Source organism: Antedon bifida, chromosome 3 (assembly GCF_963402885.1).
Source record: "Antedon bifida chromosome 3, ecAntBifi1.1, whole genome shotgun sequence".
NCBI lineage: Eukaryota > Metazoa > Echinodermata > Crinoidea > Comatulida > Antedonidae > Antedon > Antedon bifida.
Genome location: NC_136228.1, coordinates 13,253,166 through 13,280,597, shown reverse-complemented (window position 1 = coordinate 13,280,597; position 27,432 = coordinate 13,253,166). Strand labels below are relative to the sequence as shown.

The 27,432-nt window shown below is 33.4% G+C and overlaps 2 protein-coding genes across 7 annotated transcripts in view; one reads left to right on the top strand and one right to left on the bottom strand.

Annotated features, from left to right (window-relative positions):
• Nucleotides 1-25,779, top strand: part of LOC144838593 (uncharacterized) — a 76,030-nt gene extending 50,251 nt beyond the window's left edge. The window contains exons 1-5 of one of the 6 annotated variants that reach the window (XM_078694013.1): nucleotides 20,769-20,883; nucleotides 21,649-21,909; nucleotides 22,042-22,384; nucleotides 22,964-24,161; nucleotides 24,405-25,779. In XM_078694013.1, coding sequence (XP_078550139.1) covers nucleotides 21,658-21,909; nucleotides 22,042-22,384; nucleotides 22,964-24,161; nucleotides 24,405-24,957 — 2,346 coding nt within the window. In that variant the 5' untranslated portion in view covers nucleotides 20,769-20,883; nucleotides 21,649-21,657 and the 3' untranslated portion in view covers nucleotides 24,958-25,779. Of the gene's footprint in view, nucleotides 1-20,768; nucleotides 20,884-21,039; nucleotides 21,182-21,320; nucleotides 21,353-21,648; nucleotides 21,910-22,041; nucleotides 22,385-22,963; nucleotides 24,162-24,404 lie in introns of those variants that run through there. The other 5 variants (XM_078694018.1, XM_078694015.1, XM_078694014.1 and 2 more) reach the window with 5 other exon arrangements.
• On the bottom strand, nucleotides 126-20,471 carry LOC144837209 (uncharacterized). The gene is made up of 21 exons (XM_078692223.1): nucleotides 20,341-20,471; nucleotides 18,890-19,103; nucleotides 17,731-17,819; nucleotides 16,913-17,022; nucleotides 15,427-15,647; nucleotides 13,866-14,103; nucleotides 11,878-12,003; nucleotides 11,261-11,393; nucleotides 10,609-10,671; nucleotides 9,698-9,751; nucleotides 7,821-7,948; nucleotides 7,511-7,639; nucleotides 7,277-7,388; nucleotides 6,926-7,071; nucleotides 6,325-6,426; nucleotides 5,729-5,845; nucleotides 4,979-5,073; nucleotides 4,458-4,617; nucleotides 3,713-3,854; nucleotides 3,157-3,278; nucleotides 126-2,644 (listed from the first exon to the last, which is right to left on the bottom strand). Exons 1-21 carry the CDS (start codon nucleotides 20,360-20,362, stop codon nucleotides 2,429-2,431), a joined length of 2,739 nt encoding a protein of 912 aa, XP_078548349.1. The 5' UTR covers nucleotides 20,363-20,471; the 3' UTR covers nucleotides 126-2,428.
• Nucleotides 25,780-27,432: the final 1,653 nt, after the last annotated feature.

Below are 27,432 nucleotides of genomic sequence, written 5' to 3'. Positions count from 1 at the left end.
GTGTATTTTAGTCGCGGTTTATGATTGGTTAAATGTTTTTTTATTTTTTTCACACACAGAGGACGGCGGATTTTTATTCTCATTATAGAATGAAGGAACTGCAAATGAATGAAGTAGTTTTCAAATTCATTAAGTAAAATGTATATTTATTTTCAAATAAAATGATAAACTCAATCAAATACTTTTTGTTATAAATCGTTGGCTTTCTATTTTAATTTTGAGACTTAAACAGAAAAAGGTAGATATATTGTATGAATTTGCTGGGCAATGTTAAACAGTTTTTTAATTAGAAAAAGGTAATGTGTGCGCAAATATGAAGCATGTTAAAACGTATTCAAGTGAAACATATACTTTAGGTTAAAAGTTAAAAAATGTTCTAAAGATCCATGCTCAGTAATAAACTTATAAAAACCTAATTTATATTTAAAATCTTTGTATGATAAAAGAAAGGTAACTAGCTATAAACATTTGATTTTGTAATCTATGATAAAAGTAATACTTTATAAATCAATTTATACATTTAAATGTGACTACAACGTAACTATATACAAAGAACAAATTATTTTTTAAAGCTTTAAAATTGGCAAACATAAAATAAATTATGAGAAATTAAATTTAATGGAAGACGATACAGAGCTTTTAAAATAAACAAAAATCCAAGCAGCATTATAAATCGTAGTTCATACATACAATCGAATATTACAGTATATTACCTCACATAAAACATTTAAAATTTAAAAAAATTAACTTATTTGTATAGAAAAGTATAATCTTAAATTCTAAATCATAATTTGACACTTACATAGAAATTGTTTAGTAATACATCTAACAGTATAACAATACAAATTATATAAATAATACTGTATTAACAAAAGAAACATATTCAAGCATGGAGTTGTGGCTTGGTGGTTATGATGCTTGGCTACCACTCCAAGAATTCTGGGTTCAAGTCCTGTCACATGTCAGGATTTTTTCTAAGGACAACATTACAACTCCACTCCCAAAGACTTTTAATAAGACTTTGTTTATGTATAGAGCATCTTGTGTATATGTTTGTCTTGTGAACCTCTGAGGGTCCCTAATGATCAGCAAATGCTGGATGGATCACCCTCATTAAATATGGTCCAAAAAAAACATATCAACTTTTAAGCTTTAGTTGACGGCAGCTACCACAAAATGCCTGACCATGCCTGAAATAATTACCATACTGACTTGGTTATAAGCTAAAGATTTTGTACGATAAACTGTATAAAAAGCTATACATTTTTTTTGCCCTGTATCTCCACACAATTCATCGAGTACAAAACTTGTTCATCATTTATATATTGTTTTATAATGACACTTGACATGAGAGCTACAGTACACTTTTATGTATATCACTAATATTTGCACATAAACTTTTCTTCTTTATTTATATTATATTTTATAAGTAACAATAACAGTTACACTTCACAATTTCACAAAACATGATTCAAATAGTAAACAAGCACATTTTTATGACACAAGGTCTCCGCATATATTTTTAATTTGTCAACAATGATTCTCAAAGGGTAAAATAATTGTGGGTTTATCAGTTTATTATGGACAAAAAACATGAACATTTAGGGGAAGATCCAAGAAGTTTGGCAAGTGGGGACTGAACAGGGGATATGAGATTCTCCCACAAAGCAATTATTTTTAGAAGCCATTTTTCTTGTTTGTCACATTGAGTCCATTCAGTCCTATGGTATTAGAAATTTAGATTTAATGTAACAACAAAGAATTATTTAAAAAATTTGTAAGAAAAAAATGTTGTTTTAATGTTCTCTAATGTCAAGAAAGGTGTTATTTTTACCTGAAACATATTAAGTAGATGGAATGTAAGTAAAGTAATGTAAATATAGGAAACAGATCAAGGCTAACAACACTGTTATATTTTTAGGGCATTGAGAGGACTGAAACCATAGGAAACAGATCAAGGCTAGCAACACTGTTATATTTTTAGGGCATTGAGAGGACTGAAACCATAGGAAACAGATCAAGGCTAGCAACACTGTTATATTTTTAGGGCATTGAGAGGACTGAAACCATAGGAAACAGATCAAGGCTAGCAACACTGTTATATTTTTAGGGCATTGAGAGGACTGAAACCCTAGGAAACTGATCAAGGCTAGCAACACGGTTTTCATAGGGCATTGAGAGGACTGAAACCATAGGAGACAGATCAAGGCTAGCAACACTGTTTTCTTAGGGCATTGAGAGGACTGAAACCTTAGGAAACAGATGAAAGGTAACAACACTGTTTCCTTAGGGTATTGAGAGGACTGAAGCCCCAGCAGACAGATTAAGGCTAGCAACACTGGTTTCTCAGGGCATTGAGAGGAATGAAACCCCATGAAACAGATTAAGGCTAGGGCATTGGGAGGACTGGGATGTTATAGGGAACATATTAATCAAGACTTGGCCTAATTTCATCATCAACACTAATCGCTTTCATTTTACAAAAGCTAGCTTTTCGGCTGGCTTGTAACACGGATGTGTTTGTTGACTCTTTCTTCTTCTGTAATGCTACAACTATCCTAGCAACAGCGTCTCCTATTTCATCAATTCCAGCATTTTTATCTCCTAGCAACTCCCAGTCATCTGAACTTACACCGTCTGGTACCTGTAAATAAATCATACAAAACTTTTTTTAGTTTTCTTAAAAATAATAGTAACATATAACAATGGTGATTGGTCTCCATTATAATGTGCAATATGATACTTTTTTTTTTTATTCAATTTTAGGCAAATTGCCAAGGATAACCACAAGTGAACTCAATCACTGTCCTTCTCTCAAAGGTGGCTCTCCTGTTCACACGACAAACATAAACACAAGATGCTCTACATAAACAAAGACTTATTACAAGTCTTTGGGAGTGGAATTGCAAATTGTCATGAGAAAAAATCCTGACATATGACAGGACTTGAACCCAGGATCCTTAGATTGGTAGTCAAGCATCATAACCACCAAGCCACAACTTCATAATATTTCAGTCATAAAGTTTTAAAAATACAAAGAAATATGTTGGAATTATAGGAAACCATAATATGTAAATTGTGACCCTTAAGAAACTTCAGGTTTCATAAGAACTTTAGTTTTAGTGATTTTATTTATGAAGATTTTTTTTTTCTTACCTTGAATATTTTTTCAGGAACATTAAACTTTCCGCCAGCTGCTCCACCAGTGCACTTGACTGGAATGACAACATGCTCACTCCATGCAAACTGCTCGGCTTCGTGTGCTGCACCTGGGCCTCCTAAAAACATACATTTATATTGTAATTATGAATACATGAATTGTGAGTGAGTGGTCGAGCAGTTAAGACAGTGGAATCATAATTACGTAGCCATAACATCGGCGAAGGTTCGAGGCTCACTCGCTCCATGGTTCTGGTGGTAGAACAAGTCTTCTCGGATAAGGACTATAAACTGTAGGTCCAGTGTACACATCTAGTTCATGTGCACTTTAAAGAACCTAGGACTAGTTTCGAGTAGCGGGTTACCCCTGGTGTACACTACTAGTACACACACAGTCATAGTCACTCACAGCCACTGATCATAACTGGGCCCTCTGGGAGACCAGTCTTTGTTTGAAGAGGTCACCCAGTATAAATAAAAATAAGCGATTATTTGTATATAATTCTAAAATATTTATTTTTACAAAACACAACCTTTAAAATGCTGAACTTACCCTCAATAAGGATACAGATGTCAAATACTTGTGACACGATGTTCTCGCGGTCTCGGACACTCTCGCCGTGAAACAATGTTTCACCAAAATTCACACTGCGAAATGTCTTGTCTTCATTTTGACTACCCTGTTTACTGCGGTCCTGTTTATAATTACAAAACAAAGCTCATATAATTTAAATAAATAAAAATTGTATATAAATGGTACAAAACTAACAATAAAAACCAAAAATTTTTTTTTATCATCTCAGCTCTGTGCAGATAATGAGCTAACTTCTTATAAGCCTATTGGGCACATAAGATATTAAAAAGTTTTTAGTACAAAATGTACACTAGGATTGTACTAACATTCATTTTTTTAAATTTATTTTTCTTTGTTGTTTTATTGTCTTAATTATTCCAAGCAAAATTAATTTCCATTTTAAAGTGGACCAATAAAATGTCTTTAATCTTCAATCTTGAATCTTTATCATACAAGTGTATACCTGTTTTTAACTAGGAAAATTTGTTTGCACATACTGTCAGCTTATTCGCTTGCAGAATTATGTTTTTATCTTCAAAATGTCTTTCTGCGACAAAATTTAATTCTTGGAGTTTTTCACATTTTTAGAAGACAACCAATGGAAATGAAAATTGCAGCAATTCGCTCTGTAGTGGAAAGGGTAGCATGATTTTTTTTCTCTGCAAAAATATTGGATTCGCATGAACAATATAACCTAGTGGGAAACAGGCTTTATGCAACTTACTTCATAATCTTTGATTGGTAATATATGCCATGTATTTGCTGGTTTCTTGAGCTGTATTCTGGTGTCATAGAAACTCTTAGAGACTATTTTACCAACGCCAAAGAAACCGCCTGTTGCCAAACCAATGTAATCTATTTTTGCTAATGATTTACCTACAGCTCTTCATAAGGTAAAAACAATAAAGAGGTCAGTTGAAGTAATTATAATGTCAACACGGTCTTAAAAGTTAAATGTATTTATTCATCCTCAAGCTTAACTGGAAATTAAGAAAATTTGGATTAGGCCCCCATGATATTATCATTACACCATCACTCTCTGTTATATACATCACCCGCCGCTATTCCTAGACAGTCTCACATTCATAACACAACAGGGCCTAACGTTGCTTAACTTTGGTGATCTGACAAGAACCGGTGTTTTAAAGCAGTATGGCTTTATAGTAGCCTATAACTCAAGGACCACAATTGATATATTATTTATTATTTTGCATTGAAATATGTAGCACAACTTTACAAACTTACCGGCAGATTTGTTCACTTTTATCATAAAAAAAGCGTGTTCCTCCAGAGATGTAAACACATTTTTTCAAGGGAAGTGAGCATTTCAAGTCGTGCACCTGAAACATTTAGTTAATAATAATGAAGCTATTTATACAATAAATGGTTAGATTCAAGTCATGGTTAGGCTTTCAGCGACAGATCGATCAAAATAGGTGAATCACAGAAAAAAAACTAAAATATCAATTCGTGCGCAATGCATGTTGGGATTTATAGCGGGCCGTTAAAATTATTTGAATCAACTATAATTATCAATTATTTTTAACCATTCAAAGAAAAAAAAAAATGTATCACAATAGGACATTAAATGTAGTTTGTGACCTTAAATTAGATCTAAAAAATGTAGGGAATGGGACTTTAATGATTGATGGTCCTTCTCAAATTATCAACCATTGATCTATCTCTAAATGTATAATAACGATGACACTATTTTAATAGTGTCATCGTTTAAAAAGTTTTACTTACAAACTGTAAGTAACTATAACTGAATCTGGTAGAAGATGATTTGAATTTATTGGACCTCTGGAATGCTGTTAGTATTTAGGGCTTGCTGAGGGTTATCTTGTGTTTTGTCTTTGTCTTTTAACATTGTAACTGTTTGTTTGTCTGGGCCTTCTGGGAGAACAGCATTTGAATGAAGATGTCCCCAGTATAACCAGTATAAAGAATAAAATAAAAAAAAAACTGTAACTGAACTAAAATAAGGTTACTCACATGGTTATCGAATTCTGCTTCTTTATTAGCCTCCGCATTGTACTCCTCGGAGAGTGGATCAAATGCTTTCTTAGCTCGACTCAAGAGGGAGTCTTTATACCCTGTACGCTGCACATCCTAATAACCAAATAGAATAAACTGTAAATAATTTTGTTATATTTATTAATTTCAGCACTTAATATAATAATACACTATCAAACTTTATGTGACAAAACAAAACACAAAATGTGATGAAACAACAAAATGTGATGTGCCCATATATGGACATAATGATGTCATATCACTACCACATTTTAGCATATCACTAGTATATTTGGGGAAATCACACTTTTTTGATAGTGTAGACAGAGCTTTATGAAGATTCATAGGATTATATTTATAAATTTGTAATCAAATGTAAATGATGTCTAAAGTGAAAGGTAAGTGTATTTATCATCATTCTCAAGCTTAACTGGAAATTCGGATTAGGCCTTCTATGTACCCATGGTAGCCAGTGCCTACCGAGATCAGCACACTGGAAGACGATCCCCTACACTTATGAATGGTGGGTACCAAGTGCCATCATGATCATGTGCATTATAATTATATAAACTTACCTCAAATGTACTTGTTCCTATTAACATGGACATCCATCCAGGCATTTCAAAGTGTTCATAATTCAAAGGTACAACACGTTTACGATGTTCACAATAAAACACCTACATACAAAAAAAAATTAATTAGATTATGCAGTAAAACGCAATAAAGAAAAAAAAGGTCAATCACTGATTTTTTTATTTTTTTTTACCATATTTAATGAGGGTGATCCATCCAGCAATTGCTGATCATTAGGGACCCTCAAGAGGTTCACAAGACAAACATATACACAAGATGCTCTACATAAACAAAGTCTTATTACAAGTCTTTGGGAGTGGAGTTGTAATTTTGTCCTTAGAAAAAATCCTGACATGTGATGGGACTTGAACCCAGGAACTCCACTCCATTATCAAGACAGGATTAAAGACAGTGGCGTAATGGCTATGAGCACTCACGGGCTAAACCCAGAGCTTATGAGCAGTGCCCAGAGAAAAAAACAGGCATTAATATATTTCGAAAAAGGCTAAAAACGTCCGAGGCCTCCAGCGTTGGAGAGCAACTAATAGACTGATATAAAGCCTTCTTTTTTAAGTATATAATTTGTTTATTTTCATACTTTACCTGTTGTTTGCAAGTCTTTGATTCAGCAAAAGCCTTTGAAAGAACAAATAACACTATACCAGATTCATCCACTCTCTGCTGAAACATGACCTTTGACCGACTCTCAGCTGACATGTCTTGTGTGCAGATTACAGGTAAAGTTGAATCTAATTAAACAAAATGTATTTACTTTTTATTTATGTTTTTCAGTCTCAGTATTAAACTCAGTAAATAGTCTGTTGGTCCGTAAGTAGTCTGTTGGTCAGTAAATAGTCGGTTGGTCCGTGAGTAGTCTGTTGGTCAGTAAGTAAATGAATCATCTGTGTTGTCGTTTTTTCTTTGTCTTAATTCTTTACTATATTGTATCTTTACCTGATGACTGTGAAGACTCTTGTGTAGCACTGAAGTCACTGAACTCCATTAGTTCTGTTGTACACCATACCTCATATCCCTCACCTTCAAACAATTTTTTAATTTCATCAGCCTAAAAAATAAATTTAGTTTAGTGAGTAGAACCTCTTATTCAGAAGATTAAGGGGTCACTTTATTGGCTGCCCTTATATGGGCTATGCTATATTAATATAATATTATTATTATTAAACTTACAAAATATGCTTGCTTTGGATGTACACCAATGACAACCAATGGTTTTCCTTCTCTGCTTTCCATGGTAACAAATGAGCTCCTACTAGCACTGGTCGGGAGGACTGAACCATAACTCTTTAACATTGTGGCCTGAAAAAAACAAAAACATTATACCAATGTTAATTATCATTTTTCATCAAATTTATTTTAAAATATTTATGATTTCAAGTCAATTATAGTGGAAAATAATGGTTCTATAATATTTAATGCTGAAACAATTAATTAAACAGTTACAAAAATGTTAAATATAAGTGATCACTTAATAACATACCCTCCTTGTCAGTCCATTCTCTGTCTGTTTATCCCTCAAATCTTTAAACCTTTCAGCAACTTCTCCAGATACATATTGTATATCAGTCATGTCCCATGAATACGTTTTCTCTCCATCGCCTGACTGGCCTGCAATGATTAGTAAAGCAAAAACAATCAGGTTAAAGGTTAACTAATTACTGTAACAACATGAAATAGTTTGATCTGATTGGTATGTTCATGACCTCTAATCTCCAAGTGTCCCATGCACTCACGGTCACTATAAAGAGGTTAGATATAATTAAGATTACCGAAGAAAATTCAGGCAAAAGATTACTAAAGCTCTGTCTACACTATCAAACTTTATGTGACAAAAAATATGATGTACGCATATATGGACATGATGATGTCATGTCACTACCTGTTTGGGAGCATCACACTTTTTTTTGTCAAACTAGGTTGATAGTGTAGACAGAGCTTAACACTATAAGCATGCAGTCATAGAAATATTACCATAGATGAAAATACTACTATACCTTAAATTCCACATATTATTTGATATTAGTAGCTATTACTACAAAAAAAGAAAAACAGGCGAATGCAGGCTACATTGATATTAGTACTGTGGTATTACTAGGAACATGTGAATATAATGGCTATATTATTTCTTGGGGATAAAGTACACCTTGCCATGGGGTATTATGACAATGATATTATTATGGCCTTACCACGTTGAAACACCGGTTCTCATCAGATCACCGAAGTTAAGCAACGTTGGGCCCCGTTTAGAGCTTCGATTAGACCATCTGGGAATATTGTGTGCTGTATATGGAGCTGGGGTCCCATTAGGCATTTGAAATAAGCACTGCTGACTCTTATGGCAGCCCCCTGCATCTAGTATCTGCCTCAGACGTATTGGCTTATGCCTCTCTTCTGGTTTAAGGTAGCACTGGACGAAAGCCCATGATCAATGTTGGGACCAGCCAAAGGTGCTTTAAACAGTCCTGGCTTAGTCATAATTCAGATGAATGTAAGACTAATTGGCATTGTCGTTTACGACAGAAGTCGGCCATAAAAAAAAAAAAAATTATCTAACAATACACATTTATTCAAAAGTTTAAGAAACCAAAGAGATGACCCATGAAAAATGATAAAAAGATATATTGTCCCCATACAAAATGTTTTTACATTTTTTTTTTTTGAATATGCCATTTTAATGTCACTTTAATAATAGTTATTCACTTTGACCAAATCGTACTGGATCGAAAAAAAAATTATTTTCCTGAAAAAAATGTAATTTAAAGCAAAAAATACCTAAATTGTCTGTCTGGCTAAAGTTAACCGTTTTTTTTGTCTTTTTATAAATGAAATAATTATTTTTGTTGATTTTTTTTTCTACGGAAGTGAATAACTTTATTAAAACTGAAAAATGGCCTATGGTCTGATTTTATTAATCTTTATTTTTCAGGTTTTTGGGAGACAATACATCTTGAATGTTTAGAAGAATGGTTTTCACAATGACAGTTATCTCTCCTGAAAGATTTTTGTTAGTTGGTTCAGTTTTGAAATAAAATGTAGTTAATGTTATTATTAATATTGTGTAATGTATAATTTTATTTAGGTTAAATGATAAATAATAAAACAAAAAAAACAAAAATGATTATATTGTATACAATAAAGCATGTTCGTCATTTTGTTTAAAATCAACAAGACACAAGGGACTACAAATAACCAATGCTATCAGATATTTGACATAATTGTATTTTGTCTTTCTTCTCGTTTAATTTTTTTATACAAATCAAATTTAATCGTAAGTATTAGGCAAAGATGTTAACAGCTTTATGGGTAATTGTCGCAAATTTTGTTTTGATTAATTGTTCATAAATCCCCGTTATTTACCTGATATAACTTTCCCATGAAAGGAAGACATCAGAATTTTTGTAGTCCTTGTCTCTGAAATAAAATTTCTCCAACATTTTCAAAACAATAAAAAAGATTTTTTTTAAATATCCGATATATGATAATAAATAAATATTGTGCAATTTTATAAAATGATTAGGACATATTACATTTCATTTCATTTATTTTTTCTCAGATATAAAAAAAAAAACAAACAATAGAGAGAGACAGGATCTCCAAAAGCGAACTAAATCAAACTATCAAGTGGGTCTCCAAAGCAAAACATTATCATCCAACAATAAAATACAAAATTACAACATTTAAAACAACGTTTGGAAATATGACATTAATCTTAAACACAAACAATCAGAGTACGGGAGTTTTATTCCAAATAGACGAGGCAGTGTTCACTATACCATAACTATGAAGTGCTAAGGCCTGAAAACCCAATTCAATGAAAGGCAATGAGTGCTCACTCTACATTTGTTCCTTTGTTATTTATTTTACCAGATATTCTACACGCGGTTATAGGCATCATCATATAGCCAGGATTTTTAAAGGGGGTTCATTTTTCATACGGACAAAAATTGGCATCACTTCTGCTTTGTAACGTGTGTGAAAAATGTGGGGGAAAAAACAGTATTGCTTTCACATGGCAATGAATTAATAATGTTGATTTTAGTGTATATTTCTGTGTGGCACCATTATACTACTGTAATACCTGAGGATCATTTTGCCATGTTATGTAGGCAAAAAAAATATTCATAAATGTTGATTTTAGTGTGTATTTGTATGTAGCACCATTATACAAATACCTGGTGAGGAGTATTTTGCCATTTTACGTGACAACAAAATTGATAAATGTTAATTGATTTTAGTGTATATTTCTGTGTGGAACCATTATACTATACCTGAGGAGTATTTTGCCATTTTCCCAAATGCACTGTTGTCTGATAGTGGTTTCTTAGACTTTACTGTTGACAAGATTTCACACAGTTAGCAGAAAATTACTAATAACTACAAGCAGAATAAAGTGGACAGGTAACTCTGAACAGTCTTACGCTCTTTCTACACTATCAAACTAGTTTGTGTGATGTGCCCAAATATGGTAGTGATATGACATCATCATGTCCATATATGGGCATATCACATATTTATGACACATAAATTTGATGGTGTAGACAGAGCTTTATCTTGCAAAAATAAAGGAATATTTTAAGCTGTATTTTTACATAGAAGCTTAGAACTATCTTTTGGACAGATGATACACACATTCTATACTACAGAATAATGTTTCATGGTAAAATGGTAAATCCCATGGCAACAACTTTTTATTGGCTTTTCTCTATGATAACTTTACTGTAATTAGAGAGATTCTATCCCAAATCATAGAAATTTAGCAAGCAAACAGATTTATAGCATAAAATTGTACAGCATAACATGAATTACAAAGCTAACACACAACAACAAAGCAAAACATAGCTAAAAAATAATAACAAATCACATTCAACTCTACATTATTATGATAGATAGTAACATGCAATATAACAATTGACAGCCTACCGTTTGAAAGATCAGGCCTTTTCCATGCAATGAACTGTGTGGTTGCAAACTGAATAGCAAGACACCCAGGAGGCCAGGTGTCTAGAAAGTTGACTGGAACTATAAACTTCCCCAGTACATCTGCTAATTTGATCTTCAAAGCACAAAATGAAAACCATTTTAATAACAATACAGAAATTTAAAGATATAAATCAATAAAAGGATCAATTTCTTTCCTGATGATGAACACAAAGCTTGAAATATAGAATCCGATAATGGCTTCCCTGACTTTTTAGAGTTTGTTTGACGTTTCATTTTTCATTTTTTTAGGGGATAATACATCTTTAATATTGTAAATTAGTTGTAGTTTTATAGCCCTATCAATCACATTATTATGTTACCATAAGTTGTTTATTACTATTAATATCAATATTAATATATTGTAAATTAGTTGTAGTTTCATAACCCTAGATGCATCACATTATTATGTTACTTTATTACTAAGTAATATCAATATTAATATTGTAAATTAGTTTTATAACCCTATATGCATCACATTATTATGTTAATTGTATTGTGTCAGGTGTAATTTCCAAATGTATTTATTGAACGATACAAAATGAACACTTTCCGTTTACCTCTCTATTTGTCCATTGTGTTTGGCCATAAGCTGGAGTTAGGAGTGGAACAAATACTGCACAATTACTAACAGCAAAATTTAAACTGTCTTGCCAGTCTGTACCACATCGTATCTCATGTACATCCTAATGTAAAAAGGATATAGAAATGCACTGAACAAGGACTAGCAGCATAAGCAGAGAACCGTAAAATCATAGCATACTGTACATAAAGCTCTGTCTACACTATCAAACTTTATGTGACAAAAAAATGTGATGTGCCCATATATGGTAGTGATATGTCCAAATGTGGTAATGATATGACACCATCATGTTCAAATGAACATAAAAAAACAGTAGTTAAGATTGTTTATTAGTATTTATATTTTAGTATAATGTGTTGTAGTTAAGGTTTTTGTTTGTGAACTTTTTGTTTTTATACACAGCCTTGCAGAAAAACAACTGCTAGTTGAGCCAAGTTTCCGTGTTTAAATAAACCATATTATTATATTATTAATATATTATATATGGGCACATCACATTTTTCTGTCACATAAAGTTTGATAGTGTAGATAGAGCTTGTCATAATTTATAGAAAGACAATCTAACAACAGGATGCTGAGCTGGACTTGTCAAGATAGGCTATCATAACAGACTTCAATCTGCTGTTAGGCTTCAACGAATTCATACAAAGCCGTTCGAATTCTAGGCTACTATATGTACACCATACGTTGAATTGTTTTTATTGCTATTTAATTGTATTTTGGTACTTTAAAAGGTCCTATGTGTCCTGTTGTTAGATTTCCTTGTTTATAGCATGTACATGTGAGAGAGTCATTGTGAGTTATTGATGTCAATTTAAAGCACATATAATAAATCATGTACACATTCAATGCCTGAAGAGATACAGATGAGTCACTGATACTATAACTTATTTTTATATAAAAATTTATTTTATTGGTTGAGGGAATTTAGAATCAATTTTGCTTTTAAATATCATCAAGTTGCATAACTAATTAACTTCATAATTGACTATTAATCTAAACATTTTAATTAAGACACCTTCTTCCATCATCCGTCAGTTTTGCGAATGTACACACTCAATGCAGAAACATAACATATAACATCCTTTTACAAAAAAGAAATAAAAAAGAATCAAGTAATTGATATATACTGTGCTTGACTGATACTTCATGTGATATATCATGTGATTGATATATCATGTGATTGATATATCATATGATTGATATATCATGTGATTGATATATCATGTGATTGATATATCATTTGATTGACTGATATACCATGTCATGTGAATGATATATTACAAACATGCCAACATGTTGTGAAATTTTTAAAATGGGAGGTGGTGTTTTTTTTAGGTCAACAGCACCCTCTATTTATTATCGACACCAGGAGAGATAAGGAGTGCCGTGTTTGACGTGACAAGTGGTATCGCGTGGTGGATATCCCCTTCCGGTTGAAAACAAAAAAACAAAATTATGATCGCAGATGTTTGTACAATGGCTTAAATTAATAAAAACACATATACATCAAAATTCAGTTATCTTTGTAATCTGGGAGACAATGTGAAAAACCGGGAGCACAATGTTAGGCCGGGCAGGAGACAAATCTAACATACGGGTGTCACCCAGTGAAAACTGGAGTCTTGTCATGTATTTGTATGTGTATCATGTGATTGGTTGATATACCACCTGAATAGATTCATTACCAAATTAATAATTCAGACACTTTAATATCTTTGTAATCTGGGAGAAAATGTGTAAAACCAGGAGCACAATGTAACTGTAAATTACTAATTCAGACACCAATAGATGCACTGATTATGTTTAAATAACATAGCATAAAACTTACTCCAAATAACAAGAGGCAAGCCATGATTCAAAGATTCATTCCTGATGATGACCAAATAAAGATCGAAACGTTGAATCATGGCTTGCCTCTCGTTATTTGGAGTTAGTTTTATGCTATGTAATTCAGACACTTACTAAATAAACACTAAAACCCTCTTCTTCTAAACCTTCTTTCAAATCCAAAGCATATTGTGTTGCCTCAGCTCTAACGTAACTTATCACAACTTCCTTGGCTAGTTGCTCATTTTCAAATGGCACTGGTGAGTTTGGTTGTGTGCGTGGCAAAGAAGGGGATTTTGAAGCAGAATGATTGACAACAGTTAGAGAAGAAGTTGATGGTTGATGACTATGACTATGTACACGTGTCGGTGTTCTGAAGAACAAATGTTAAAGAAAAACATGAAGATTAATAAAATCAGACTTTAAATAGGCCATTTTGTAGTTTTAACAAAGTTAATTACCGAAAAAATAATGTTTTCAGTTATAAAAAGACAAAATAAATGGTTAAATTCAACCAAAAACCCAATTTGACTATACCGTATTGTTCCTAATAAACGCCCCGGGGCGTTGCATTTTTTAAAAAGGGGGGGCGTTTGTTAGGGGTGAAATGTAAAAATCATAAATAGAGCCTAGGCCCTATATGAGGCCTACCTAGCCTAGGCCTAGCGAGGCTAGGCCTACCCTAAACAAGTTAGTTGCTTCAGACGGTCAACTAATGTTTTTTTGGGTGTGCAACAAATAAGTTCACAGGGTACCTCCAAACCCCCGGCTATGCTATTGTGCCTGCGTTTATGGCCGACGATGCAGCGTTCTTCGTTGTCGTCCTTCACAACAGACACAGCGTGTTCATCGTAGTTTATTGACATCCGCCCTCAACTTGATGAAAAGTTCTAACAACTCGAAAGGTCTTCATGAACCAGATGCCTTGTATCAATTCCGTGTTGTGTGAATAAACATGCGATTGTCTGATCCCGTTGTTTTCCTGGTTTTTAAAGACCAGCGATGTATGTTGTTGCGAATTAAAAGTCCAGTGTCCTACATGCACGAATTACCCTACGCGCCCGGTGTAGGCCTACATGTTTGTCACGCTGTTAACGTACATCGTTATCACAGTCGCTGAAAAATGTGACTTTCCGGGCTGAATGAAAACCAATTCTAAACGTGAGAATCCTCTGTTTATATAGATTGGGCACTAAGGTGTGTTAACAAAAAATGAAGGGGGGGGGGGGGCGTTTATTAGGGGCGGGGCGTTTATTAGGAACAATACGGTATTTTGCTTTTTTTCAGGTAGATATATTTTTTTTCTATCCACTTTTTGGTCAAAGTTAATAACTATTATGTGACATTAAAATGGCATATTAAAAAAAAATGGAAAAAAAAAATGTTTAGGATGACAATATATCTTTAAAAATTAATTGTAATTCCGTCTTGACATTTGAATTTGTCATTTCATTTTCATTCAGGATTTACATTAATAGTATAACTAGTACAAATATGGTATAATCAAGAAACTCCCTATAGTCTAAATGATTATGATATTGCCTTGCGAGAGGTGTACAGTTCACATAGACGCATATCTCATCATTTCTGTTCGAGAAAGGTAGAGAACATACCTTGCTATTGTGATCTCTACTTTTAATTATTGTAATTGCTCCTCTCCTCTTAGATTAAAAAAAAAATTAAATTCAATACTTACGGTTTAAGCACCTTCTGTGGAGGCGAGCCTGAAGAGTCTATTTCTTCAATTGGCTCAACAACCTCCTCTCGTCTATCGGCACCAGCACCAAATACATAAACACTAGCACCAGATATGATATCAAGAACTGATAATGAAGATTCTTGTGATGGGCAGATTGGCCATTGGTTACGATCTAGGAAGATTATATCTGTAGTACACGACCATGACCTGCCACCGAGCTGAAAGTTTCAATATAAACAATGCATTTAAATATTTTACATGTAAAGTCATGTTTGAGCCATTACAGCGCTTGAAATTTATCCCAGGTCCTGTTTCTGTGCTGCAAAAAAATAAACGGTGGTTAATAACCATGTGAATAAATTAACCCCAATTTCTCAGAAACAGGACAAATTTTCAATAACCGGTTAAATAGCAGTGGGAAAATAATGGTTATAAACACCCAATCGATTCTGTGTTCGAATGTCATTGAACTGGTTATTGCTCTGCAACTTTTAGCTGTAAAGCAAAATGACAGATATTTGATTGACAACCGCTGACTTCGAGTCAACTACACTGCAGTAACGTTTGAACTGACCGCCAGTGGCCATTGCATTTTGGGTACTGTTAACGATTTACGTCTACGATTACCAACTGATTTAAATGGTTATTTAGGAGTAAAATAAAAATCATAATTTTGAAATAAATGGTTTATTCCGTGCTAAGCAGCAGAAACAGAGACCTAGTAAACTAGTAACAGATTTTTATAATTGCTAGTTGAAAATTTCAAAACTTGCTACAACAAATTTGCTAGTTAGATATTTACAACTAGCAAAAAATATTGATATTAGTTAATTTCAATATGATTTTGAATATATTTAAAATATTACAGTACGGAAAATAAACAGAAAACATTATAACAGTAGAACCTTAAAATTATACATATTACTATCTGAATAGAAAGAGGAAGTGAGCGATGATCACATGCTGTGAACTCTTGACCTTATACAGTACTTAGTTGTATTAGAAAAAAATCAAGCTGATATCTTTATGCAGCACCAAAATGGATTGTGATTTATAGGAGGAATTGTAATGTACATTACAGCTATCTTTAGGCTGTGTTTATACAACACCCTACATTTGAACACGTCTTTAATTTTTAATATGCAAAACAAGCACATTCAGCTAAGTAGTCTTTTTCACAATTATAATTTCATTAACACATCTCTACAATGTTATACACCACACTTCTCGTAGGTGTGTTGAATATGCTTGTAATAGCGTGTTGTATAAACGCGTCCTAAGTTGGATTTTGTGCGAATCAATATAAAGAATTCAAAATACTAATGTTGATTAAATATCTCATTTTTGTGATATTAAAAAAAAGTAATAATGTAAAGTGATACGTTGATGAGAAAATAACAATATTTAAGTAATTATCTACAATCTTGTTAGCCAACCTATGATAATTTAAGCTCATTATATAATGAAAGAATAAATTAATTACCTGAGAAGCTACAGCTCGTCGCAGATCAGAAACCATTAATGTTAAGCTGGAGACAAATACAAAGCCTAAGGCAGTTCCATCCTTCGTAATAATTCCAACTCTAGGCCGATCTACTGACAGAGATGGTAATAATTAGATAAATATTTAATTACCATCTTTAATGCGGTTGGCCTACCAGTTCCATAAGATATTAAAGATGTATTGTCCCCCAAAAACATGAAAAATGAAGATTAATAAAATCAGACTTTGAATAATGTAGGTCATTTTGCAGTTTATTCACTTCCATAGAAAAAAAGCAAACAAAAATAATTTCAGTTTATAAAAAGACATAAAATTGGTTAAATTAAACAACACATTGTCTGACAGGCAATGGGATTCCCCTTTAAATTATGACAGTTTTTTCATATATACTTTTTTTTTCAATTTCATTTTTTCTAATTTAAAAAAAAAAAAATTATTTTTTTTCAGTGGAAAATATGAAAAGGCAATCAGTCACTCACTGTATTTGTATAAGAAAGTAGGGGTTGTAGTTACAGTATATCTTAGTATTTTTTGGTACATTATCATGTAATGTAAACTGGGAACTAAATTAGCAAAGAACCACTAAATAGTTTAAGTTAATATAAAACAAACCAATGCAAGCAATTTCAATAAATAATATGTCCAATGGTTTCACTGTATCAATGAATTGAAAAAACTATGTTAGCAAACAAAGTATTGCTGATAATGGTTGATTTAAAGTTTGATGAAAATAATACTAATTACTTGCAGGACCTCAAAAACATAAAGAATCTGCAACAATAATTGTATACACTTACCAAACCCAGGCTGAATTTTGATGACGCCGTTTTCATTGATAAGATGTTGAATTTTAATTAGAGCTTCTTGTATTGATGCTACAGGCCATCTGATTGAATACAAATGAGATAAAGGCTGATGACAACAAATTATTTGCTCCAAAAGTAAAGCCTTGTCTACACTATCAAACTTTATGTGACAAAAAAATGTGATGTTCCCATATATGGACATGATGATATTATATCACTACCATACTTGGGCATATCACTACCATATTTGGGCACATCACACTTTTTTTGTCAAACTAGTTTGATAGTGTAGACAGAGCTTTAAAGAGTTTTATTCACTGGAGTTTGAATCATGGTAGAGCACAGAATACGGCTGTATCACGTTGGCCAATTAGATTAAATACGCCTGTGTTTCAGCATGCTGACAATCCTCATATGCGAAAATGTAGTTTAATCAGGAAATTATTTAATTAATTGCCATAAAAATATCCTCCTGTACATTTAAATATCTTCTGATGTGGTTGTACTGTATTTTAGGTCTTTTTTTATAAGTACAGTACACTAATTTTGAACAGATACAGTGGCCCGCATTCTGAGTATGTGCAGTTTGGCACATCAGCTGTCACAAGTTAATCATCGTAACTAAAGCCTTGATCGCATTGGACTTAATTTGGTCAAATTAACCGAGTTGTTGGCTAAAGTGACCAAGAAAAGTCCAATCTGAACACTGGCTACAATTCCCACATGGTTAAATTAACCCATGGTTAGTTCTACCGACCACTGCCTGCCCAGTATAACATACGGTTACCATACTCTCTGTAAAACTAACCATGCTGGCTAAAAAATACAATCCGAACGTGCGACTGGGATTAACAAATGACATTCACCATGTGAGTCAATCAGTTTTTTTTAACATCACAGTAAATTTCGGAAAAATCATGGTCAAATTTTCAAATGACAGAATCCTGGAGTCTCTCGATCTAATTCTCCCCCACAAAATAATAACAATCAAATGTTGTCCACATCGTTGTTTTTGCTGATCATCGTCGATCGCGCAAATAAACAGCATGCTTTGTGAGTGAGGGTTGCCAAACTCTAGAGGTCAAAGTGTGGTCAATTGGGTAAAGTTACCGTGGTTAAATTATAAGGAAGTGGTCATGTCATGTCTTACCCTTGTTTTGTAAGGAACTTGAAAGATTGTGGAAGTGTATCCAATTGCACGTGCATGAGCCCTCTCATTGACTGCGCCGTAGTAGATATGTTCGCTAAAATAAATCCTAACATTGTCTCTGCATCGTTGCTAGTCTGCTGGGCGATCGTTTCACTTGTGACGCATATGCCAACAAGTATATCATCCCCACTGGCTAGAGTACCATTACTTTCTTCTGTGGAATAAAGATGGACTACAGTGTAGTAATAATGCACATTATATTACTGTTCCTTGATCCTAGGACTTTTTTTTTATTTGCTTAAGATCGACTTTTAACTTTACAGTATTTTGGGCTTTAGAACTTAATATTTAATATATTAATAATATATATGTTTTTTTTCGTATTGTACTTTGAATTGATTGCTATTATATTAATGTTTTCTGAGATTTCGATGATATTTATGATATGATGATACTTTTTATTCAAACTACAATTAAAATTTGAAGTAAAAAGGTAAAAGCTAAGAGGTCTTAAATTAAGGTTCAAATCAAAGTCATGAAAAGGGTTGCCAGGTAGGTTTTTATGATATAAAATGTACATGCTAACATTATATTTGATGTTATTGTGATATTTAATTTTACGTTTTATAAAATACTGATTAGGTTATTCCGAAACTGAAGACTGCCATCTGGGACAAGTGATGTTTTGTTGTTGTTTTTGACACGTTGTAATGAATGGAAATTTGAAGTTTAATAATATTTTAACTGATTTTAACTTGTTTCTGGAAAGAAAAATATTGATATGTTAAATTTAGCACTAAAAGCATGTTAATAACATCACTTTATATCATGAAAACATACTGTACCCCTACCAGGCATACATATTAGTATGACCGCATAAAAATGACAGTCAATTGTCGTATTCGATTGGGAACTTTTGTTGTCAACGTAAAGCTTCGTTGAGTACTTTTTGTATTCGAATTGTAAATTTGTGCTCAACAGAAAATCATTCGAATAGAAAATGTTGACAACGAAAGCTTTTTCGTTAAGAACAATCTCAACGCTCAAAATACTCCGTTAAAGAAGTACTCAACGGAAAAACTACTCAACGGTGAACGTCTAAATCGAATACGACAAATCATATGCCTAATTAATATAGAATAGAAACTTTCTCTTTTCCACCCGCTCTCCTCTGTTGCGTTGAATTGAAGTTTGAAACGTCATCAAACCCAGATTAATATTTCAGCTAGGCCTAACCTAGGTAGTTACCTAGCGTAGCCTACTACTTATTACAGATGATAGCCTAGCTAGGCCTAGACATGACATCGACAGGTCTACATACATAGCCTACACATTTATACATGATTGAACATCATCCACACGTCCTATCGTAGTGTAACTGTAGCCTAATACTGTAGGCCTATCCAGAAATTATATATTATATTTTTGTGTGTTCAAAAGCTGAAACTTACCAGGTGGAAGCGCTTCTGCCATCTTAAAAGTTCGACGGGAAATGACAACAAAGATTCCACATTACACGTTCCGGGAAAACGGCATATAAAGATGTCAACAATATAATCCCAAAAAATCATGTACATCCCCTTTTTACCACCACGGCCGCTCTTTGATTCATCATGTGCCGACGACGATCAAAACACAATACACGCCCTCTATCAAACATTGCTATATTTTTTCCTCCGCGTGTCGTCTGCTGATATCTTACAATTTATTTGTTTTTAAAAAATTGAATAATTCTGAAGAATATAAAATAGATGTCAATATAAATATTTTAAATAATATTTTATATACAAACTATATAACTTTGTTTGTTTAATATAAATATTAATTAAGTTATGTAAATATGATATTTACATAGAAAGCAAATTAAAAAAAGCCAATATACGTTCCCATCATGCACTTGTTCATCCAGGGATCTCTTATTTCTTGTTTGATGAAATGGAATGTTTTGGGCTAAATAAAATTATATATTTTGGATTAAATCACTATTAAAGTGGGTATGTTTAGGTTTTCTTAATTAAAGCCTAACCTCTTTATTTTGTATTTTATGAATTTAGTTCTTATTTTTCTCTGGTTATTGTATAATTTTGACAGAAATGGGATAGTATCTTAGTGAACAATTCTTTGCAGGGGGTGAAAAATGAGGGTGTATCCCTTGTAAAAAAGTAAACCAAAATAAAAGAAAACACAATTTAAAACGTGTGCACTAAATAGATCAAACATATAATACTGTGTAAACCGCGTTACATTCTCTAAGGTTGATGGAGTGATTTTAGGAAACCGTATTCCCGTAAGGTATTCCTGCAAAATTTGGGATAAGGTTGTGGAGCTAGGCTAGGCCTAACTAAATAATAAATAGTAGGCCTTCAGCCTTCTACTAGGCTAGGCATTATAAGCTCACTCAGGTGAGGTGTAGTAGTGTGTGGCAGTAGTAGCTTAGCAAGCTCGGCCAGGCCGCCGGGGGAGGTACAAATATTATTACTTTTTTCTGAATGAATCTGATTCTGTGAATCTTGCTCAATGAATTACTATCTAGCCTAACTATCCCCTCTACTATTAATCTATTATTAGTATTAATAGAAGTAGGCCTAAGGTTAAACTATTTTTATTTGTTAAAATATTAAAATTAAAATATGGATATTTTCAATTGGTATTGATATAAATTCATTCATTTTCACTTCCACATTCAACATACATCTTACCTGTAAATTAATCAAGCCTATTAATAATATTTATCTTTTTTTATTCTTCATCCTCAACAGAGCTTCAATATGACTGCGAATCCAGCAGCCAGCTCTCTTCAGATCACAAGACAAGGTGATGGCAGCTTCATGTACGAGTTCAGCGCTCATGGCCAACAGGTTTTAAACACCCTCAATAGCTGCCGAAACAGTCCAGACTTGACAGACATCACAATAGCTGTCTCCAATGAAGTGTTTAGGGCTCACAAACCGGTGTTGATTGCATGTAGTGATTATTTCAGAAATTTTTTCGCTGTTCAGAAACCGGAAAATCCACAACAGGTCTATTAAATTTTTTGTACTCATCTCATTAATATTGTTATACAAGATGTATACTTCTTAGGAAATTGATTTGAATTATATTATTATTCATATGTTGATTTGTGATGATTATTTTGTCATGCATTTTTATAGGTATTGGAGCTTAGCAACATAAACCTCACAGGTTTCCAATTGTTCTTGGATTTTGCATATACATCTCGCCTCTCATTGTCCATGGAAGTAGTACAGGATGTATTATCCGCAGCAGTCGTCCTCAAAGCGTCTTCCGTAATGGAAGCATGCTGTGAGTTTCTAAAATCCCAGCTGACGGCAGACAATTGCGTTGACGTTATCACGATTGCCGAAACCTATGGGCTTGCTGAGATCAAGCGGCAGGCTAACCGCATGATGTGTGAAAGACTGATAGAGCTGTCACAAACGTATAAACAGAACCCACAGGTTTATGAAGAACCTATTGATGATGAACTGGCTGATGGTAAGATAACATTGTTATAATCATTTTTCAACAAATATTTCTAATATAATAATTTTCTTCTACAGAAATTCATATTTTAAAGTCAACTCTCCCAATACAGGACACCTTTAGGCTGGCCAAATAGGTCTGCTTTTTCTGGAATGTCTGCTATTTGAAATGTATTTTTAATGGTAAAAATGAATTTGGGACTGTTTGGACTATAAGATAAGTCTGGTATTAAGAGAGTTTCCGGTTTTTAGAGAGTTCGAGAATTGGAAGACTGTAATGTTATCATCAGTACCAAATATAGAAAATTAGATTTTGTATCACTATTGATTTGCTTACCACCTTACTGTAAAAAACAAATGTCGAAAATGAAATTTTAAGATTTTACGCTATTGTCAATTGCATTTAAATTCTTCAATTGATAAATCAGAGATTCTCTGTAATGTACTGAATGTGCAAAAATAATCCGTACATATTTTGTAATCGTTAGGAAAAATATCTGGTGTACCATATTATTTTCCTGATTGTTGTGTATCAGGTGATTGTTTCATTATAAAATTTTATTTAAACTATTGTTTATTATTGTTCTTACAGTTAGTACACAATTAGCTAGAAAGTATCCGCTTCCATTAACAGTAAATGTCCGCAAAAATCTACCAGATTTTCTTGACCAACCACCAACAGAGATAATAGATATGGAAGCTGCCGTTCCATCGCCATTAAGTTCAGATCCAGACATAGCTGAAACTTATAATGAGGAAGCCGAATTACCAATTGTTGAATTACCGCAGGAGGAAAATGAAGTCGTGGATGAACCACCCAAGCAAAATATACGTAAAAAGCGTGGAAGGAAAGCCCTGCATCGTACAATCAATGTGACTAAAGTTCAGAGAGCTTTGAAAGTGAAAAAAGATGCTGTGAAACTGAACAATGAGAAACGAGTCTATAGTTGTAAGTTTTGCAATAGCGCATACAGTAAGTTACGTGAATTACGATTGCACTATGGCGAGGCACATTCACGCTGTACTAAATGCACTAGAGTTTTTCGATTTGCAGCTGATATGGAACGGCATATGAAATCCCATCAGCGACGGGATTTTAGCCAAGGTCCTAAACGTTACGTGTGCACATATTGTGGTCGCAACTGTGGATATTCATCTGCACTGAAAATACATATACGCACACACACTGGTGAAAAGCCTTTTGTTTGCCAATTTTGCGATCAGCGTTTCATTCAATCTATCAATTTAAGAAGACACATTCTTACAAATCATGAAAAAGAAACGCCTTATGAATGCAAAACTTGTGGGAAAAAGTTCAGTGTATACGTATATTTAAAAAGTCATGAGGTCGTACATAGCAGTGAACGGCCATACCAGTGTGAGACCTGTGGTGCAATGTTTAAACGTAAGAGCGATCTACGTAGTCATAATCGAGTTCACGTGGAGGATAAACCACATAAATGTGAAATTTGTCAATCTCATTTCAAGACGCAAAGCGACTTAAAGACCCATCAGTTGATACATAATGATGATAAACCACATAAATGCGAAAAATGCGGTGCAAGTTTTAAAAGGACTGGTCATTTGAATCGTCACATGCAAATTCACAGCAGCCAGAAACCTTTCCAGTGCGAAACATGTGGCGCACAATTTAACAGACGAGAGAATTTACGCAGTCATCAACGCATCCACAGCGGTGAGCAGCCTTACAAGTGTAAAGTTTGTAATGCAGTATTCCGTCACATGGGCAGTTTGAAGATGCACGAGAAAAACCACGAAGAAAGTCGAAGGTACTTTCTGAAAATGTATTTTCAATATCAACATCAACAACATAATTTATTTAGATACAGTTCATTAAATAAAAACAGCATACATTATTTACAATAACTTAAATGGTAACATTAAATAAGAACTGTTTCAGGGATCAGAAAAAGAAGTAAAAGAACAAATACCAACCCCTAAAGCTTTTGATATGATATATTAATCAACAATCTATTTTTAAAATAATATTTTATGTTTGTTTTTTGTTTCAGTCCCCCACCAACTGTTGTGTCGGAAGCAATTACTTTGAACCAAGATCAGATTAATACGTCGTCACTACAGCACATCACCCACCTTCTCACCATGCAGGGCTTGACTCAGTTTCAAACTCATCCAACTCAACAATTAGCTACAACTCAGCAGCTACACGGAGGCTTTTTACCACCAGCTGCTCCACAGGTCGACATGCCAAGTCCAGTTACAGTCACTGCATCTCCACACTCCTTAACTTCATCCGCAACTGTATCTCTGCAACCCTTGATGTCAATGTCAATTAATGCATCAGTAGCTGGTCCGGCATCGATGACACCAACACCACCTCCACAGTCATTGAATCAAGCACCATCTCCAGGTTTAGGACAGTCTGTTCATGGCCAGCAGACGCTACATACTTTAAGCTCAACACCCCATATGTTGAGTCATGCTGCCATGACTGTTATACCACAGACACAGGTCATGATTCCTCAGCATTTACAACATCAAAATCAAGATGTTACCATGGACAACCACCATGTTCCTATAACAACATCTTACATTATGCCTTAAATAACCAAAGCGGTTTTTAAGCATCACATTAAATAGGCAAAATATATTTGGCAGCAAAAAATAGTTTAGAGAGTTGATAACCACTATTAAAAAGCTACTAACTAATTCAGTATTTTCCAAGCCTTGTTTTTACATGTTTAATGAACTATTATTTGAGGATTTATTGCATAAAACATTGCATCGATTTGGTTGTAACTGGTGCTAAAGATGAACACCATGTTCTGAGGACTCTTTTTCAATGTGTAAAGTGCATTAAATTTTAATTTATTCTATGAACAGAGAAAACAAAACAGCTCTGTAAATAGTAATTGTATATAGTAATTTTAATGAACTAAGTATTATTTTATTTAATACCAACTTGTATAGTTTAATGTTTAATTTAATACTAAATTTTCATATTTATCTTATTTATATGTATTTGTGTCAAATCATGGATTTGTTGATTTCTAGAATTTAAATGAATTTAATACTAGAATATCTAAATGAATCATGACCAGAAGAAATGATTTATAACTGTTTAAAGCAGTTAAAATGCCATTTAAGTATGTGTGTGGTATGGTTACATGGTTAAAGCTCTGTCTACACTATCAAACTTTATGTGTAAAAAAAATGTGATGTGCCCATATATGGACATAATCTTGTCATATTACTACCATATTTGGGCACATCATACTTTTTTGAAGTAGACAGAGCTTTATTTTATTTATGTGTGTCAAGAGATAGATCAGTCAACCATGAAATGAAACATGGGAAATCAATGGGTATAGTGTTAAAGTACAGTCTTCAAAATGTACAAATTCTTTACACAGGCGTACATATAAACATAGATTTGTGTCCATCCACTGGACTGGATGCATCCACTAGACGGTGACCATCCACTGGACTGGATGCATCCACTGGACTGGATGCATCCACTGGACTGTGTCCATCCACTGGACTGTGTCCATCCACTGGACTGTGTCCATCCACTGGACTGGACCCATGCTTGATGTAAACATAGCTTTAGTACTTGCCAGCATACATGCAACTATCACTTATTTGTGCACAGTGAGCTTGAGAAAAATTAGCAGGGTCATAATTTATTATTACACCATAAAGTGTGTAGTTTTTTTTATTGTGAATTTGGGCTAAAACCAACAGTGGATAAGTAAACGCGTTGACATAATTATGAATTAAGCTGTAGGAGTTTCTGGTTAAACAAGTTTAATGTTAACAACCAAGGTAGAGTATAAAAGTGTTGCGCATGTTCAAGAATATTGAATACAGTACAATATTTATAAGGTTAATGGCTTTTTTAAAATATAAAAAATTTAAAATATTATTTTTTTAGTTAATATCATAAATATAGTACCTCAGTCATGAGAATCATTACTGAAATTCCTGGTGCAAGGGTTCACAAATGATGTTTTGGAATGTTTAAACAACTCATGTAAATATATATGTAATGTTCAATAGTCGTACCAGGCAAAGGGTTTTTAATTGGTATTTGTTACACCAAGTAGATATGGGGTGTATATTCAATTTCACCAAGCTCTTAGGGTATGTTGAGACTCATGGCGTGCGTTAAGGTGGCGTTATGTAATCGGCGTACATATTTTTGTGTCTAAACTAGGTCACGTTTGGGAGATGTTACGTTGGCGTTAATAACCTTAGCAAAAGAGGGTAGATTTAATAACGCTTATCCAGTGACGCATCAGTGATTAACCTTAACCAATGAAAAGACACGACCACGGTTAGCAGGCCAACCATGGATTACCGTACGCCTTGCGTTAGATAACAAACCTAACGCAGTGAGTCTAAACAGATTTAATGTATGAAATGATTGGTGAACAGACAATGTTTAACAAACATATTCCTAGTGGTCATAAATTTTGAAATTTATGTTACAGTATTAGCGACTTTCTAATTGCTGGAGTGTTCTCATAAGAGCATTAGCCTTAAAATAGTTCTGTAGTTTATTCTCTTTTGTAACCAAAGCTTCTTTAATTAATAGTGTAATTTGTAAATAAACTGCTATCCAGTTTACTTGTTTACTTTTTCATATCATTGACCTGTATTTAGTAAAAGTGCATTTCACTATGGCTGTCTTTTTAACATAATAATTACCACATTTCTATAGTGCCATTTTTGATGAATAATCATGCGCAAAGGCGCTTTACATAGCACATTATTACTCCGGTCATTTTTTGGATCAATCACGTATGGAAACATGCAGTTAATCTAACCGAGTACCCATTTTATTCACCTGGGTGGAGACAGGTAAATGTAACTGTCTTGCCTAAGGATACAAGCAATGCGGCGACAGTTGGATTCGAACTCACGTGTTGACCTACCCACTAAAGCAAAAGCAATAATTTGAAGCCAACTTTACCCTATGGTTGTTTCATACAGACAAATTCAATTTGAAAAATGTTTTCTTTATTCAAAAACAAACATTATTTTAACATAAAATAATAAATACTGTATATAATTAGT

Excerpts from the sequence above, each read along its gene's own strand:
- LOC144837209 (XM_078692223.1), bottom strand. The coding sequence starts at position 20,362 with ATGGCAGAAGCGCTTCCACCTG. Across the intron at positions 14,104-15,426 it reads CCACAGAAGGTGCTTAAACC|AACACCGACACGTGTACATA; the intron begins GTAAGTATTGAA and ends TTTGTTCTTCAG. Across the intron at positions 9,752-10,608 it reads AATGGCAAAATACTCCTCAG|AGACAAGGACTACAAAAATT; the intron begins GTATAGTATAAT and ends ATTTTATTTCAG.